The sequence below is a fragment of the Melanotaenia boesemani genome, chromosome 11 (assembly GCF_017639745.1).
Source record: "Melanotaenia boesemani isolate fMelBoe1 chromosome 11, fMelBoe1.pri, whole genome shotgun sequence".
Lineage (NCBI taxonomy): Eukaryota > Metazoa > Chordata > Actinopteri > Atheriniformes > Melanotaeniidae > Melanotaenia > Melanotaenia boesemani.
Window position 1 is genome coordinate 22,931,843 of NC_055692.1, and position 18,183 is coordinate 22,950,025.

Consider the following 18,183-nt stretch of genomic DNA (forward strand, 5'->3'; position numbering starts at 1 on the left):
TGTGGTACTAAGAACCTGATGTATTCCATAGACTAAAAAGAAAGAAGATATTTTTTTTGTTTGTAGCTATATTATTATTGCTCATCACAATTGTATTAAATTATCTATCTATTAACAGTTTTTGCTTTTTTAAACTAAATTGAACTGCAAAATAAATAATAATGGCAAGCTATTAAAGGGCTGTTAAGCAGCTTCCTCTGACTTCAGGCTTCGGCTCATTGCTGACACCATGTCTGTTTTGTTCCTGCCTTTAGCTGTGACTGTAATGAGTGTCTGTGCAGAAAAGGATGCCATTGCACTGGGGAACAATAGTTTGCTCTTTGTTCTCTGATGTATCACTTAATTTTACACTCCACTTTGTCAAAGTTCCTTCGAGTGTCTTTGTCTGTGTAAATCGTTTGCAGTCCTGTAGTCTTCTAGGAATATCAACATATTGCAGCTTTTATAGAGTAGAAAGAAAAACTACAGTCCACTGAAATACAAAGGTTTGTGCAGGCCCAGACAAAAATATTGTTACTGTGAATGGTGCACAATAAAGATCACACAATACAAACATATGTTTACTTTAATAAATATTTGTCTCTTATGGTTTCAAAATTGTAACAAAAGTAAATGGCCTCAAGCACAGTTTGAGCTCATTACATGGATGGATGGATGGATACTTTATTTATCGCCAAAAGAAATTCACAGCTCCAGCAACTTGGAAGTTGGAAACATGTTTTAAAAAAAGCAACAGCTATGGTAAAATTTAAAAATATAATATAGAATAAAAATGTAAAATATTGTCCTTCTGGTTCTAAGGTGCAGTTTGTGCAAAATGACAGTTTGTGGCATAAAGTTGCGCAACAGTCTGTTTGTACCTACTTGATTCCAATATTTAGATGCTTGTGTGTGTGTATGTGTAACAAATTGCGTGTGTCTGAGGTGTGTGGAGTGAGTCTGGGGCTTTGTTTGGTGTTATTGCTCTCCCTGAGAGGCACTGAAGAGCCGTATGGCATGGGGGAGGAAGGACCTCCTCGGTCTGTCCATGGAACAGGACAGTGACAGCAGTCTGTTATAGAAGCTGCTTCTGTGCCTGGAGATGGAGCTGTGCAGTGGATGATTTGGATTGTCAATGATGGACAGGAGCCTGTTTAGCGTCTGTCACTCTGCCACAGATGTCAGGCTGTCCAGCTGTGTGCCAATGACAGAGCCTGCCTTCCTCACCCGTTTGTCCAGGCACGCTGTACCGTTCCTCTTAATGCTGCCCCCCCAGCACACTACAGCATAAAGGAGGGCACTTGCTACCATGGACTGGTAGAAGATCTGTAGCAGCTTCTTGCAGATGTTGAAGGACGCCACCCTTCTGAGGAAGTACAGACAGCTCTGTCCTTTCCTGAGCAGAGCATCTGTGTTGCCAGTCCAGTCCATTTTATCATCCAGCTGCACTCCCAGGTATTTGTAGGTGTGTGCCACCTCCACACAGTCCCCTTTGACGATGACCAGCTTCACGTTTTAATGTCTGCCAGTCAGGTAGTCTGCAATCCATGCCACCAGGTGTGATTTTACGTCCATCACTGTTTGTCCCTTAGGAGAAGTGGCTGGATGGTGTTAAAGGCACTGGAGAAGTCCAAAAATGTAATCCTCACAGCACCACTGCCTCTGTCCAGGTGAGAGAGAGCTCGGCAGAGAATGAAGATGATGGCATCCTCCACTTCCACCTTCTCCCGGCAAGCAAACTGCAGAGGATCAAGCATGGTGGGCCTGTGGCCTCAAGTAATTGGAGCAGCAGCCGTCCCATGATTTTCATCATGTGCGACATCAGGGCAACCGGCCTGAAGTCATTTAGCTCCCCAGGATGTGGTTTCTTAGGGACTGGAATGATGCAGGATGTCTTCAACAGGTGGGGAACCCTCCTCTGTTCCAATATGCACTGAAGGGGTTGTCCCAGCACCCTTGCTCAGTCCTTCAGTAGTCACGGCAATATCCCATCTAGACCTGCAGCTTTGCTAGGGCGCAGCCTTCTTAGCTCTCCATAGACCTGAGCTGCTATGATGGTCATGGGTGGTGTTAGGGGGGTAGGGGAGGTGTTCTCTTCTGTGATGGCTTGCAGGAGAAGGAGAGTGGGGCTGCTGTGTTCAGAGGTGTGAATGGGTTAAGGTGGTCAAACCTATTAAAGAAGTCGTTTCCCTGGTTTGCCCTTCCCACATCCCCTCAATGGGTTGCACTTTTCTTGGAGCTACAGCCGGTGATGGTCAACATCGCCTCCCAAACCTCCCTCATGTTGTTGTTCTGCATCGTTTGCTTTATCTTTTTTCTATACTGATCAATCACCTCCCTGAGCTGGATTCTTGAGTTGCGTCTATAGCTGCTGTTGTGTGTCACCATCTTTAAAGGCCTTCTTCTTCTGGTTCAGAAGGCCTTTGATGTCACTTGTTATCCAGGGCATGTTGTTAGCAAAGCAGTGTACAGATCTCACTGAAAGAACAGCGTCAATACAGAAATCTCCTCCATGTTCTTGTTGTTAGACCCCTCAAATGTTTCCCAGTCTGTGGTCTCAAATCAGTCTTTAAGAACTTGTCTGGCCTCAGGAGACCACTTTCTGAATGAGTGTGTGGTTGTTAGTAGTCTCCTCACTTTTGGTGTGTAGTGAGATTTGAGCAGGACCAGATTCTGTTCTGCCTTCCCTAGTGCAGGCAGGGGGTGGCTCTGTATGAATTCTTCATGTTTGCACACATTAGGTCTAAAGTTCGTTTCCCCCTGGTGTTAGGGTCCACGTACTGGTGAAAATCAGCCAGTGCGTTGTTCAGAGTTACGTGATTCAAGTCCCCAGAGATTAGTATGAGAGCCTTAGAATGCTGTGTTTGTAGTTCAGCCACATCACATGCAAGCTCTGCATTAGTGATGGGATGTTCGGCTCTTTTTAGAGAACTGGCTCTTTAGGCTCGGCTCCCAAAGAAGAGCCAGCTCTCCTGGCTCCTAAATAGCTCTTAATTTAGCATCTTTTTTTAGCCCTATAATTTACATTAAGTTCTCAAAAATTAATGAATTTTGAGGTTTTGAAAACCCTTTTGTGTTCAGTTTTTTTTACGAGAAGCCTTAGAATTGCCTCCTTTTGTGCATTTATTCTGATACAGAACCCCCTACTTTTGTTTAATATTTCAACAAAAATCTTATATTGCACAAATGAACAAAAAAAAAAACAGTAAAAAAATCCACAAAACAGAATGAGAACCAAACTCAAGAGAGCAGCATTAATGTCCTCAGTGTAGGTTGGCATTCAGAAAAATAAGATGCCTCATCTTGGATGGCTGATCCAGTTTCTCCCCTCTGAGTAGGGTTTGATGACACAGCGCACTCATGTACTCTCCACATGGCTGTCTGCTGTCTCACTCACAGCCGGCACTTCTGATTCACTATCAAGCATTGGCTTTCGGAGCCGGTTCTTTCGCGGGTGGCACATCACTACTCCGCATCTGCGACTCCTTTGGCAAGTAATAGGGACGTAGGCTTACATCCATGAGTTCAGTATCCCTGCAGCAGGTGGAGTTTTGATGTTCACATGCCCAGGATTGCACATCCGTTTGTTCATATACAGTGCGAGTCATCTGACTGTGCTGAAGTCCGGTAGCTTCACGTTAGAGTCCATAATGCTAACTGTTAGCCACGTTTCATTAAGGCACAGTAAACTGCTCTTCCTGAAGGTCTTTAGGTTCTTTGTCAGAGCAGCCAGTTCGTCAATCTTATTCAGTAGTGAGTTCACGTTTCCCATTATCACTGAAGGTACCGGAGGCTTGAATCTCTACTTCTTTGCTAGCCCCTTAGCTTTTAGCATAGAGCCAGCCCCGCAGCCCCGGAACGGCTACTTTACTTTGTAATGACATATGCCCAAACTTTTGAACTAAGCTCCTAACCTTTTATTCCTACAAATCAAATATAGTGCAAAACAGAAATAAGATGCTAACTTTGCTAGTAACATATATTTTGACCAGGGTGTCCAAATCATTTAATGCTACTTTACAAACATAAACACAAAGACAGGACATTTGTAAATTTAATTTAAAATATACAGACATTTTGCTGAGGAAAACACTAACAGTGAGGGAAAAGCAAAGTAATGGATGCATCAGTAAAGCACAAGTAACTTTGGGTATTTTTACTGCACAATAGGTTGGAAAAGTATAGATTGAAATATATTGAAGTTATCACAACTTCAAAGTTTTAAGCGTTCATTTACAAAAATGAAAAGACCAAATGAGAGAAAATATTAATCTTGTCATTGCATTTCCATAAACTTTAGTTAAAAATGTTTTCAGGAAACACTCAATAAATGGTTGTGCTACACTTAAATTACTACTAGCTTTAGGAATCTAACAGCAAATCACATGGATAATATACCTGTACACTGGGAGGATAATGATTAGGATGAACTAATTTATCTTATTAACCCAAGAAGAAAAAAAATCACAGGTAATGCAAAGTACCATATCAATGCTTTGTGTGTCGACATGAAAGTGTAATTTTTAATAAGCACACAATATTATAACCTGCTCTTCTTGGCTTAAAGGTCTGCAGAGAATTACTGGAGCTTAGCAATAAGAGTTCAGACAGAGCCCCACTAATAACATGCAGCACCCACTAATAAGAGCTTTAGAGCAGATATATGTATATTAAAAACCAGGATGGCTGTAGTGCTTTATCAAAGGACTGTAACTTCATTTTGTCGGCCTGCAGGGGGGATTGAGCTGCAGCTATCTAACTTTATGCATCCAATCCCCAGGATATTTACTAACTCTGACAGCAGACCATCAATTACTTCTAACTCCCCTCACTTACACTGCTGCTTCACCCCTGCACCGTCTTTTCCCACTTGTCTTAATCTGTCTCTGTTTCTCTCACACAAGCTCACACTGCTTTTTTTTACCCATTTTTCGTGCTCTGTTCCCTCCACGCTGCATATTTCTGACTGAGCTGTGTTTTGTTGAGCTTTAGGCAGCAGCTTAGTTCTTTGGGAAAAGAATCTAATCCAGTTTTTTAAAAAGCTCGCAGGCAGCATGTGATTGATTTAATTTTACATTAGGAACCTTAACACATCTCATTGACTCTTATGACAGTTGCATGGAAAATGACCATTGATGTTGACCATTAAGTATTTTTTTAATCCCATTTGTTGCTTTCTCTTTCATTTTTAATTTCTATGATTTATTTCTTATCATTTCCCCTTGTTCCTCCTTCACTTATTTATCAGAATGGCATTCCTGTCACATCATGTACAGAAATGAATACAAAAGGATAAAAAGAGATCAGAGATAAGGGATAGATCAATAGATGCGACCAAGAGAATATGTGAGTGAAATATGTATACATACAGAAAGCAAAAGAACAAGAATATGGGTAAGATGAAGATAAAGTTCAGGGGGTGATTCACTGGCCAAATACAGTACATCATGCACCATCACGGCCAGATATAAATTTTTTTAAACACATTTTTGTTTCACTTGTTCCCTCTCCAAATTGTACTTTGTCTCTTCTTCCCGTTCTGTAGACTGAAATGTTTCTCTGAGAAGCAATTCCTCATCATAGGCTCTGAATTACTAAGCAGCCCCACAGGACTTTCTGCCTCTTTATGCGCAAGTTTGTGCAGACTGTTTTCATGTGTATAGAGGTTTGTGGAGAGGGAGTGGGCCATGTTGCCCAAAGAAGCAAGAGAAGCCCTGGTCGATGCGAGCTACTGAACAACAATCAAAAATATGGATCCCTCCGTGTGTGTTTGGGTGATGGGTGGGTACAGAAAGCAGTGAAGTGGGAAACTGTGTGGAGCATAGGGAAGATTAGAGGTTTAGTTGAATTCCGTTATGTAAGCTATTTTATTTCCCTTCATTTCCTTTTATTGGTAAATTCATTACAATTTGTTACAGCATATAGATCACAGTCTTTACCAGAATGCCAATTAGCCAAAGCATTATGACCAATCACAGTCAAAGTGTTGAATGCAGGAGGACAGTACATGTGTTCAGAGCCATTCATCTTTGGCAAGAGCCAAACAGTTTTGGCCAGATGATAGGGATGGAGCAAGGCAAGGAATTCCTAGTCAACAGGGATGATTATCTTCCAGTGGCTGTTTGAAGAGGGACAAACCACAAACAAGCAGTGTTTAAAGATTCACTGCCTATCATATAAACTCAGTGTCATACTGCTGCCATGTTTAGAGAGAATATTATGTGAAGGGAACCTGCAAAGATATGGGTCTTTAAATCAATGCATTATAGTCTCTAATGCACAATTCCAGAGACAGAAAGTCAAGTGTTAAATAGTTAAACACTACATTTTGTTTTATTACTGCAGTGCCTTTGAATGGCTTTTAAACATGAGAAATTAAACCTCTAAAGATACAATGTGTTAAATTAGGTTTGTGTGGCAAAAGCCACAGTGCATGAAACAATAAGCTCAAGTAGAGACAGTCATAAGCTTAGATGATTCATCCCTTTTACAAACTACCTTCTGACCAAATTTATTCTTCAAAGGAGATGGTAAAAAGATGGTGCTTTTCATAATCTATTGAAGGCTATAAGGGTCTTCCTGTGATTATTTGTCTCTTGCTGCAGAATTAATGAGCAGCTGTGTTCAGTCTAATTGATGATGCAACAGGAGTTACTTTTATCTCATACCAAGCTAAAACCCTAAACTCACAGCTGTTCCTAAAATGCCATTAATACTAGGGCTGTAACCGCTGTAAATTTAACAGAATAGATAAACAATTAGACATGCAGATCAGGAAATATTCTATAAAATATTATATAGTAAAAATAAGATATGCAGTTAATTTCTAAAACCTCTAAATACACACACACACACACACACAAGTTGCCAGAACAGTCATGGTGTCTGCCTCTTGCCTCTCCTTGTGTTTAGGTCCTCATATTCACACATCGTGACAGCAATGTTCTGGATAAGAAATCGAGTATAAACGTGCACAAATGGAGGTGCTGAGCCTCAAAAGAACTCAATGACAATTAAAGCTGCAAGCAGCGATGAAGGCCCTCGCACCTCTGGCGCCGCTCAAGCCTATTGCACCGCCCCCTCGGCCGGCAACCTCCCTCCCCAAGCAAGCTCGCTCTGGCTGGCAGCCGTACGCTCAGTCGTCCCCATGTTTCTGCCTCGTGTGGTCATTGTCTCTCTCTGACCATCATCTCGTACATCAATGGGCCTAATAATGACATCAGAAGTGTTCATGACCATGTTCTGACCAATAGTGTGAAACAAATCCAAACAAAATCATGCTTTTAAGATCTGCAGATATCAACATGGCCAGTAGGTGGCGCTACAGTGTTTGATCATGTACTAACATGTTGAGGTTCGGACTTCAATGACAACTGCCAAGTATCCCATCCTTGGGTCAACCGAGTCCAGAGTTATAGCCACTTCCTGTTTGATGGCGAGGGACAGAAACCTCACAGGCAGCCATTTTAATCATGATGGTGTAAAGAGTTTGTTATATTGTGAGTCATGAGTTCATCAAGGATGATATTGATGAGTTTGAGTAGGTTTTTAAGGTTTTCAATGGAAAAAAATGGGGTACTTCCTGTTTCCAGGGGGTGGGGCTACGGCGTTGAAAACATCAGGACATGAAGAGGCTTTTTGGTTTGTACTGGCATGTTATATAAATATGCCACATTTCATGAATGTCAGTCAAAGCAGTGGTTGGAGCTGATAGAATAAATAATTATAGGGGGCGCTATAGAGCCACATAACCAGCATATGTCTATTTAAATCAGTTCCAGGCCTGACCACTGTCCTTCCTGCCGAGTTTGGTGGAGATCGGGAGTGCTATGGGTCAGTTGCAAATACTTCCTGTTTCATGGCGATGAACGCCATTCGCCATGGTTTTGCTTGAGGAAGGAACTTGAGGATTGTTTTCGGTAGTATCACGAAAGAGTTTGACCTGATCTGAAGCACTTTTGAGTGTGTGGAGTTCATTCCTGAGGAGAGGGACCCCAGTGTCTGAAAAAGACACTTCCTGTTGAAAGTGGGCGGGGCTTAGACCAAGACCAGAAGTAGTTCAATGTATCTGTTCAGGAACAGACCCTGAGTAATTACTGTGAGTGTGATGGTGATTGGATGAAAATTGAGGGATTTGTACTGATTAATGATGTCATGGCGTTTTATCCAAGTTTGTCATGACGCCACCGTCTGGCCATGCAGCGTTGAGCAATGTCCAGGTGACAACATCTGGACATGTAGATGTGGTCAGCATGGAAATGACATCAAACGGGGCCATTTTGGTCAAGATAGGTTGTTTTATATGTAAGTTATGTCAGTTTCGTCTCTCATGGTGAGATATCAAAGTTTGAGGCCACGCCCCCCGCCATGCCCTTTCTCCTTTGAGAAAGTTTTGCATAACTTTTGATCACACATGCCTCTGGAAGCTTCAGAGTGATTTTGAGGTAAATACGATATAATCTGTAGGAGGAGTTCGTTCAAATGCAATGGCAAGAAACAGGCCAAAATGACCCTGAAAATGACACGTTTTACAAAATGGCCGACTTCCTGTTGAAATTAGCAAAAAGGTGTAATGGACAGTTTTGTGCATCCTGGCATAGTAAATCAATGTGGTGAATTTCATGCATGTCGGTCCACGTAGGGGGCGAGGCTGGTTGATCAAAATATTGTAGGGGGCGCTATAGAGCCACTATGTCACTATTCCAGCATATCTCAATTTGGCTCAGTTCCACGTCTGAATACGATCCTTCCTGCCGAGTTTGGTGGAGATCGATGATACACCGGGTGAGTTACAAGTACTTCCTGTTTGGTGGCGTCGGACCAATATTCGCCATGGTTACGTTTGGCTAAGGGACTTGAGATTTTTGTTGTAGTATCATGAAAGGGTTTGACCTGTTGTGAAGCACTTTCAAGTGTCTGGGGTTCATGCCTGAGGAGCAGGACCCCGGCATCTGCAAAAAAGCACTTCCTGTTGAAAGTGGGCGGGGCTTAGGGCTAGACCGGAAGTGGGGATATGGGTTTGTTCGGGACCAGACCATGAGTATTCCCTGCGAGTTTGATGGTGATTGGGTGAAAAATGAGGGAGTTATACTTGTTTATGATGTCATGGCGTCTTATCAAAGTTCGCCATGGCACCACGGTCTCGCCTTGCAGCGTAGAGCAACAGTCTTTACCGGATATCATCACCAACTTGTTTAGAGGTGTCTGATCCAGTTTGACCTCAGTTGTGTTGAAAATGTCAGAGAAGTGGGTCTTCGAGTAAAAAACATGACTTCCTGTCACCAGGGGGCGTGGCCTATTCATAATCCAATAATGACCATGTAGATGTCTTGAGGATGGGACTAGTATGATACGTGGCCGTTTTGGTTCAGAAATGTTGTTTTATGTGGGAGTTATTTCAATATCGTGTTTCATGGCGAGACATCAAACTTTGAGGCCACGCCCCCTGTACGCCGTTACTCCTTTGAGAGAGTTTTGCATAACTTTTGATCACACATGCCTTCTGAACATCCTCAGCCATTTTGGTGTCAATACGATAATATCTCTAGGAGGAGTTCGTTCAAATGCGAGGTCAGTAAAACGCCAAAATGGCGACTTTGACCCAAAATGGCCGACTTCCTGTTTTTTTTAGAGCACTACTCCAAGAGGATTTTTTGTTTGCCCGAGCATTTGGAACAAGTGCACTGATTTTCATGAAGATTGACGACATGCACTGGCGGGGCACTATAAATAGGTGGTGCTCTTGTTCAATTTTGCCCAAATAGTCCCGAGCACCCCAAAATATGAAATTTTTCACATTCGAATGGGGGGGTACGCAAAATTTGGTGAGTTTTGGGGTATGTTGAGACCCCCAAAAATGCAATTCATTTGACGGACGAATAATAATAAGAAGAAGAATAAACGCTTGCATTACAATAGGCCTTCGCACCGCCTTCGGTGCTCGGGCCTAAATATAAAGGAAAGGAAGGACACTGAGAAAGTGCTCTGCTTGAAATGTCCCCGCTGTAATAAATAGAAATTTAATGATAAGCATGCTATCTGTTTATATTGTCAGATAAATTAAAACTGCCATTAATACTAGGATGGTAGGTCAACCTAGACATTTGCGATATCCTGGGTATGTTAATCCCACTTGGCAGTGCAGGCCTCTGATCTATGAACAAAAACAAAAAAACCTTTTGTGCTCTGAACACATGCACTATAAATGTAGTTAGCAAGAGAGGCCCTTTCTAAGACGACAACATCCTACTTTAGTGCACAGAAGCTTTGAAATAACAACACTGATTTAGGACCACAGGTCAGTCATGCTCTACAGCACACAGACATACATGCACACACCCACCTTTCAGTAATGCAGTGAGGATGGCAAGGTCAATGTCTTGATGACCCTCTGAGCCCATCCGGAAAACTGTTATCTGAGGACAATGAGAAAGAGATAGACATAAAGAGAATGAAAGACAGGGAGAAACATGAGTATTTCTATTTCCCACACAAGCAGAACTTCCTTCAAGTGGCTTTTCTTCATCTGTCATTCCACTGTTGTTGTAAAGATATGTTGCATGAAGAAATTCAGTCACATACTGAGTAGCACTGCTTTCATTTGCTGGATTAAACTGCTTTACTATAAAGACTGCTGCTAAGAGGGAGGAAAAAAGAGACATTTCTCTAAAGCCTTGAACTATATCCCTTCGCTGGACTCTCTCCTGCCCTCTCTTGTCTCCAGGACAGTGGACACCACAAAACTCTGAAACAGCTTGTTAACTGAGAGGAGGGAATGAGGGAATTAGCTGAAAAAGAAACAGAGAAAACATAAATACAAGCATACAAAGGAGAAGATTAAATGAATAAAAACTACTTGTGCACACGATTACCATAAACCTTTCTTTTTTTCTTTTGCTGACTTTAATGCTGTTTTGGGATTGGGCTTATGCTTTAAATTAATGATGCAATGAATGATAAAGTCAGCTTAGAGGGAAATCTGAGGCAGCTTCTCTGGATTTTTTAAGCCATATTTACAGTAGCAAGCCTGCGTACACATACCGTACAGGTGCTCACGTGTGTGGGCACACGTGTTCATCATACATGTGCATCTGTGAAGGGCACCTTGTTGGAGCTGTGTATGGAAGAATGTGTGTTCTGAATACTTGATGAGCTATTCCTCTAATCCTTACATCCACTCATCCATCTCCTCCCACCTCCGCTCCTGCAGCCCATCTCCCCCCTCCTCTAAATGGCTGCATTTTGTGGAACTCCAGAAAACTGCAGGCTTTGCTGTTGCTGTGGTTGCTGTTGCTTCCCCTGGGCAATACTGCAGTGTTTGAGTTAACCCCACTCTCCCCCCACCTTAAATGATCTAATTTTTAAAACCTAAAGCCATTAAAGCAATTCAAATTACAATGATGTTTTACAGTGTTCGTTAAGCTGGCATATTCATCACTGCACACCACATGCTGATGACATATTGTCTCCTCTTTTAGGGAAATGTGAGTAGTGAAATGTCATGTCACGTAAAGACTGTGTTACAGTAAAAAATGTAAAATATAAGGGCAGGTTTTGAGCATATTTGTATCTGTGTGTTTGTGTGCCAGTCTAATCAGAGGACCTTTTTCCAGGTAAAATAGGAGTGCAATGAGATGTGAAGAAATCGCTTGTGATCCTCTTACACAGTGACACCAAAGAGTTTGCTTTTCTGGGTTATGTTGCATTACAGTATGTGACTTTGTGTATTTTAATAGTGTGGCCAGAGGCAAGGCGATCTTTTGCTACAGTGCATCTTTTCCTTTAATGCAATAGACATTAACAACACATTTAGAAGGCTATCTGCTCAACACAATCTAAGAGTCTTTAGAGACAGTCTTTCTAAGAGTCAGTTTAATTTTAAAATAGGCTGTAATCGCTCAAACAGTAACTTAAAAAGGTCAGATGCAAAGCTGGAATCTTACAAGATCAGACGGGCAAACAAAGATAAGAAAGTTTAAAAAAAATGAGAAGGGTGCTTTCTAAAAATGTTTGAGGGAGATCTCTTGCGTATTTTTATCCAATTAGTACAGATGTCTTTACTGGCCATTTGCCCATTGCTCAGCAGTTATTAATGTAGCAAAATGGGGAGACCCCCCCCCCCCCCTCCCACACACACACACACACACACACACACACACACACATGTACTTTCACTTTTCTTTTGCACATGCATGCATCCAGGATTCTTGGCTTTCTTCAGGACTAAAATAGATTATGGTGCAAATACCTAAAAGATTATAGAGATTCACATTTGAATTCAGGCATCAACACCTTTTCGGTCCCTTTCTTCCTCCCATCATCTCTTTGAACCACTAATCTTATAGCACCTCCCATAGGAGCACTACCCAGCCTCTTATCCTTGGCATACTTCTCCTGTTTTTGTCCCCCTTCACTTCCCTCACTTACACCCTCAAGGTGACTGTAGATGTACACTACGTGGGTGTCAGGGTGTTTTGCAAGGTTGTTGGTATAATCTCTCAACAGTCCTACAGAGAACCATAAATAAGTGAGAAAGTGAGAGCAAAAAGTAAACATAAAGATTCTCCTCATCCCCATCCATCATTTCATCCAAAGCGCTCCCCAGGATGTATTGTGAGCAAACAAATGTAGAACTGTGATTTGAAAGACAGGGTCAGTTAATTTTATTGGGTTTATTTATTCACTCTTATCTATTTATTTATTTTAACTCAAGGGATACATTCACCCATCCAGTGTATATTCTAGCTGCATTTGGCGAGAATAAAGGACAGAAAGAAATATGTATGAGTGCCATAAGTGGGAGATAAGAAGACCAAAAAATGGGTGGACAGACATCAGGCAGTGGGAAAGAACTACAGGCACTAAAGGTACTAAAAACAACGATAGGGAGATTTAGTGTTAATAAACTGATGATGGATGTATGGAAATTTTGATGAAAATGTGGAGCTGTTTGCTGAAAAATTCCTGCATACTTTGAGGCATTAAGTCAGAAAGTCAGAAGAATAGAAAACATCCACTTTAGATTCCAGCCAATTAAGCCAATCATTGTTAAATATTACCTTTCATTTACAGGGGTAGTGCACCAAAAGTTGAGCTGTAAACAACACAGTATTACTTAATTGTGATAAAAACTACATATGCTGTTGATGAAATTTGTATTTTTAATTGTATTTTAAAAACAGGATTTTGTGGGTAAAAAATGGCTCATAACACCCTCTACAGGGTAAAACCAGGTTATGTTTTTCGTGACATAGAGAGGTTATCTACATCACGAGAAAATTAAAAAAAAACCCACAGCCCCTTCCCTCCAGATGCAGACAGAAAGGTCCTTGCCTTACAGGCATAGAAAACCATGCCCACCAATGCATAGGAAGGAATGTGAACTTACAGTATAAGGTTTAGATTTGCTAGTTTCAGACTTCTATTCTTTAACAGAGTTTCTGATGAAATATTCCTGATATGGGACGAATTTGTGCTTGTGAGGGATGTAAAAGTAACACCGGACTTTGTTCTTTACCTGCTGATCCTCATTTGGTGACAGCGGGCAGCTCAAATTGTAGCAGCGGCAACTTACAGCAGCACTTCCTGCAGCTGCCTCAACCTCCTGCAAGTCTCCACAGCTTTCCAGAGCTGCTGGAGCTGCTGACAGGCCAGCGTAACAGCACTAAGGCTCAGACTGATATGCTTCAGGACTACCTTGTTCTTGTGTAGCTGAGGAGATTCAGGAAGGGAAAAGTCTTCCACCTCTAAGACCTCTCTGTGGTGTTGGTGCTTTGTGAATCTTGCCAGTGAACTGAGCTGCTGTCTGTCAATCATTTCTGCCTGTGCCTTTTTCTAACTCATCCGTTTGGATGTCATTTAATCTTGAAATTTGGGATAATTAGGGGCGTGTCCTTTTGATTGACAGGTATCCAATATCTGTGGCAAGAAGGAAGAGTGCAGCACAACCACGGTTTTTAGCTGGCTAACAACGTGCCTTAGCCATTAGCTGGTTAGCTACCGTTGCTCGGGGTTAGCTCGGATAGCTTTTAGCTACAGGCAGCCCACAGTTTGATGGTTGTTAATCATCCATCCCCCACCTCACAGTCTCCCTCTCAGCTCGACCTCTTTGCCCATTTTTGAATTTTCCGGGACTAACGACACGCGTTATAAAAAAAGTAGGGTGTGCAGTTACACTTTCATATGCAGAGACCCTGCTGATGTTGGTGTTTATAGAAGACAAATGGCAGTTACCATGCAAGCTTACTGGGGTAGTTCAGTGAGGTTTCCTTCTTCTTTTGTCAGTACATTAACAACTGCAAAAAGCTTGGATCTGACAGAAACTATGGTTTTGAAATAAACCATAATAATAGGATTGTCAGTATACCCAGAAAAGAAAATTGAGGGAAATAAGTTTATAAGTCTCTTTTAATTAAATTTTCAATTGATAAACTTCCTAACTGATAACGAACGGTCTCTTTCTTATTATCCATGTTTTTACTTTAGCTCTCTTCCATACTTCACGTCTCCATTTCCTCTCCTTTTTCTTGCTTCCTCTCTCTCAAAACCATTTAAGTCACTCTTTCTTTTTTCTCATCTTCCTCCTACACCTTCTTAGTTCCTCTTGTCAGGGAGGCGGAGGAACACTGTAGGCTGGTGGTTCCTCCTCAATATTTAATCCAAATTAAAGATATAAGTGTGATTCTATATTCAATTATTCATACTGAGCTCTTCGTTGCCAAGACAGTCACCCCCACCCCCTTCAACCTTCAAAGAGGAAGAGCAGTTAAAAAATTGGGAAAGGAATTGTATGCTGACATTTTCAGTAGTGACAGCAGGCTGTGTTTACATTGAAAGGCATCAATTCTCACACAGCCTGTGAGGTTGTTCTACCTTTATGTAAAGGATCTAAAGGAAACATGTGCATCTACTAGGGAGATAATTACCCTTATCATCCAGATAAATTGGAAAAAAATCTTCTTTAGCATAATCTTTCACAGCACTTACAGATTACATCATCAATATATGGTACTTCACACATCTATCCCCATGTGTAAAAATCAGGAGCTTAGTCTTTGACAAGCTTTGCAGTAATTTTCCTGCTGTCATCCTTAAAACAGTGAAGATACTAATCTATCAGCTATTGAATAGCAATATGTTTACACCCCTGGCAAATGAGCAAATCATTAGGGTAAATAACAGAAAATTGTTTATGACTGCAAAGAGCACTTCTTAGATTTCTAATGTACTGCCACGCAAAACACACAGCACAAACAGAAAAAAAAATGGCTGTGATGTTTGAATGTGGGATAGATTTATGTACTGATAAAAGCAAGGAAAATAAAGCACACATGGAGCATACAGACATATAGATTTCAGTGTACATGCATTACATTTTCTGGGTCATTGTATCTTTACATAAAAACCAAAAAGCTGCCCTGGGTATGACAGAGAAATAAGAGTTACAAGAAATGTCATGACAAAGCCAACTTGCTGAAAATATGGAAAGAAAAAAAAAAAAGTGAAACAAACCCTTATTTAGTCTTTTAGGCTATTCTGCCATGAAGCCAACAAAATAAAAAATAAAATAAATAAGAAATGGAGACACTGGCTGACTGACACCCTTTCAGACCAATGCACTAACAACAAATAATGCTCCATTTGCTGCCAGTACAGAATCAACATGTTACTTAACCTGGTTTTGTGAACTAGCTTCTGATCTGCCTGCTGAAGTAAGTTGTGAAATATATTCAACAGTTCACAGAAGAACACATATAGATTTTGGCAAAAGACTATGTGGGCCAAAACAAACAAACAGAAAAAAAAACCAAAACAAACAAACAAACAAACAAACAAAAAAAAAAACATTCTCACCATGAGAGAGGTAGTAACCCACATACTGGTCAGAAAATATTTGAAATTTCACTGATGGGCTTCACTAATTTTACCCTAATCAAAAGGCTTCTCAATCTTACAGGATCATGGATATGGAGAAAAAATCAACTCAATATCATTAAATACATCTGCACAAATCGCCTGCTATGCATGGACAAAACTGTATTTACGCACAGATCAGTTTGCAAGTGCTCAAGGGGTTTTGAGACGCTTCACATTTCCGAAAGCCTCACAGTGCGTAGATGGTGCGTTTAAGCTGTGAGGCTCTCGGAGGCGTGAAAAGGGTCCTGAAACCCCTTGAACACTTGTAAATTGATCAGTGCGTAAATGCAGTTTTTTCCTTGCACACCAGGTGATTTGTGGATTTAACAATTTGAAAACAAAACTATTAAATTTATGAGGCTGAAGATTAAAACATTTATGAATAAAATATTAATGTTTGTGCATTTTTGTTATTTGTTCATGTGTAAAAATTTTTATGTAATTTTTAGATATTTGTGTGTGCATTTGAAAATACATTTGCAAATAACCCAAAGTATTCTCAACATGGGTTTTATACAGTTTACGAAATATGTCTTAAACTATGGAAGAGTGAAGCTGTCACCCAAATAAAAAAAGAATTACGACCTTATCACATTATAACGTGATAAGTTTATTGTAAAAAACGAGAAACGTATCACATTATAACTTATTAAGTTTATTGTAAAAACGTGAAACTTATCATGTTATAATGTGATACGTTTTTGGAGAAAATGTGGACTATAAACCATATTTGTCATTATATGGGGAAACTGGCGTGCTACGTCCAGAGAAATGCCTAATTTACCAAATGGGATTAAGTTGTATTTCATTGGAGCGATTTGGTGAAGCTTGAGGGGCATTGTGTTACATTGCACCCTTAAAGCAGACAGGACTACATCTTTATGTCGGCAGCTTATTTCTCCTGGTCCCAGCGGTGCATGTAGCCTTTATGATTTTCATTTTTATGTTTAGAAAACAGCCATATGCGTAATCACTGGCACATGTTCTTAACTACAAGCAGTGCACACACTATGGGAGAGATCACCAACTCCAGACCTCTTGAGCCAGTGTCCTGCAGGTTTAAACTGCATCCCTGCTGCAACACATCTGGTTCAAATAACATAGTTCTCCAGCAGCTTGTTGTTAAGGTCTGCACCAGACTCTGAACAACCCATTATGTGAGTCAAGTGTGCTGCAGTAAGGACATACTGAAAACCTGCAGGACACTGGCTCAAGAGGTCTTGAGTTGGTGATGCCTGCTCTGTGGCAATTCAGACACACACACACACACACACACACACACCATCTCACTGTGTGCAGGCAGGTGACCTACCATGTTGCTCATAACTGTCCCACATTTCTATGTGTACAACAATAAACCAGAGTAGAACAATTAATCTTTGGCAAAAAGACCTGAAATTTTTGCTTGACGAGTATATTTTCCATAAAATGTATTTTGCTGCAATATCGGTCACAGCATACAGTACAGACTATGTTCTTACAACTTATCACGTTATAACATGATACGTTCTATGTTTTTACAATAAACTTATCACGTTATGTGTTAAGGTCCCAAATTTATTTATTTTTTTTTGTTTTTTTTATTTTTTATTATTATTATTTTTTCATTTGGGTGACAGCTCCATGCTTTCTGTATTAAACAAACCAAAGTTACACACAAATTAGTTTACACAGTTTGCAAATCATGTATCACACACACACACACACACACACACACACACACACACACACACACACACACACACACACACACACACACACACACACACACACACACACAAAGATGCATGGAAACTGTCTCTCTTACACATGTTCAGTCTTTGTTCTTCCCCTGAGATATCCTGTTTCCACACACATAAACATACATCTCACACATGCAATACACATTGCAATCATAGCTTTCTCATGTAGTGTTTAACATAGACAAGAGCAGCAGAAACTTAGGTGCTCTGTATGCATCTGCCTTACACGTGTAGCTGAAATGCTTTTGTAGGAGGTCAGAACACAACCTAAAATCCTTGACTCTGCAGGTGTAAAACATGAAAAAAGTAAAAATGCACTTCAGATCATATGGTCTCTGTGCAAACAGCTGCACTGGAAGTATGTGTCTATGTCTATCAGCACGAGAGATATGAGAGTAAAATTCCCTATGTAAGAGAGCAAGACAGGTGCCAGCTCTCATTCTCAGGGTCTAGATCATAATGCAGAATTAATATATCATCATCTCACTAACCGTCTCCATGGTGATAATATCTGTCATAAAATCACCAGATGTGACAACTGAAGTTA

The 18,183-nt window shown here is 40.8% G+C and overlaps 1 protein-coding gene across 1 annotated transcript in view; it reads right to left on the reverse strand.

Annotated features, from left to right (window-relative positions):
- LOC121648895 (transient receptor potential cation channel subfamily M member 3) overlaps positions 1-18,183 on the reverse strand; it is a 54,309-nt gene that overhangs the window by 11,379 nt on the left and 24,747 nt on the right. Inside the window, exon 7 of the mRNA XM_041999347.1 lies at positions 10,322-10,394. Within this exon, the coding sequence (XP_041855281.1) occupies positions 10,322-10,394 (73 nt within the window). The remainder of the gene's footprint in view (positions 1-10,321; positions 10,395-18,183) is intronic.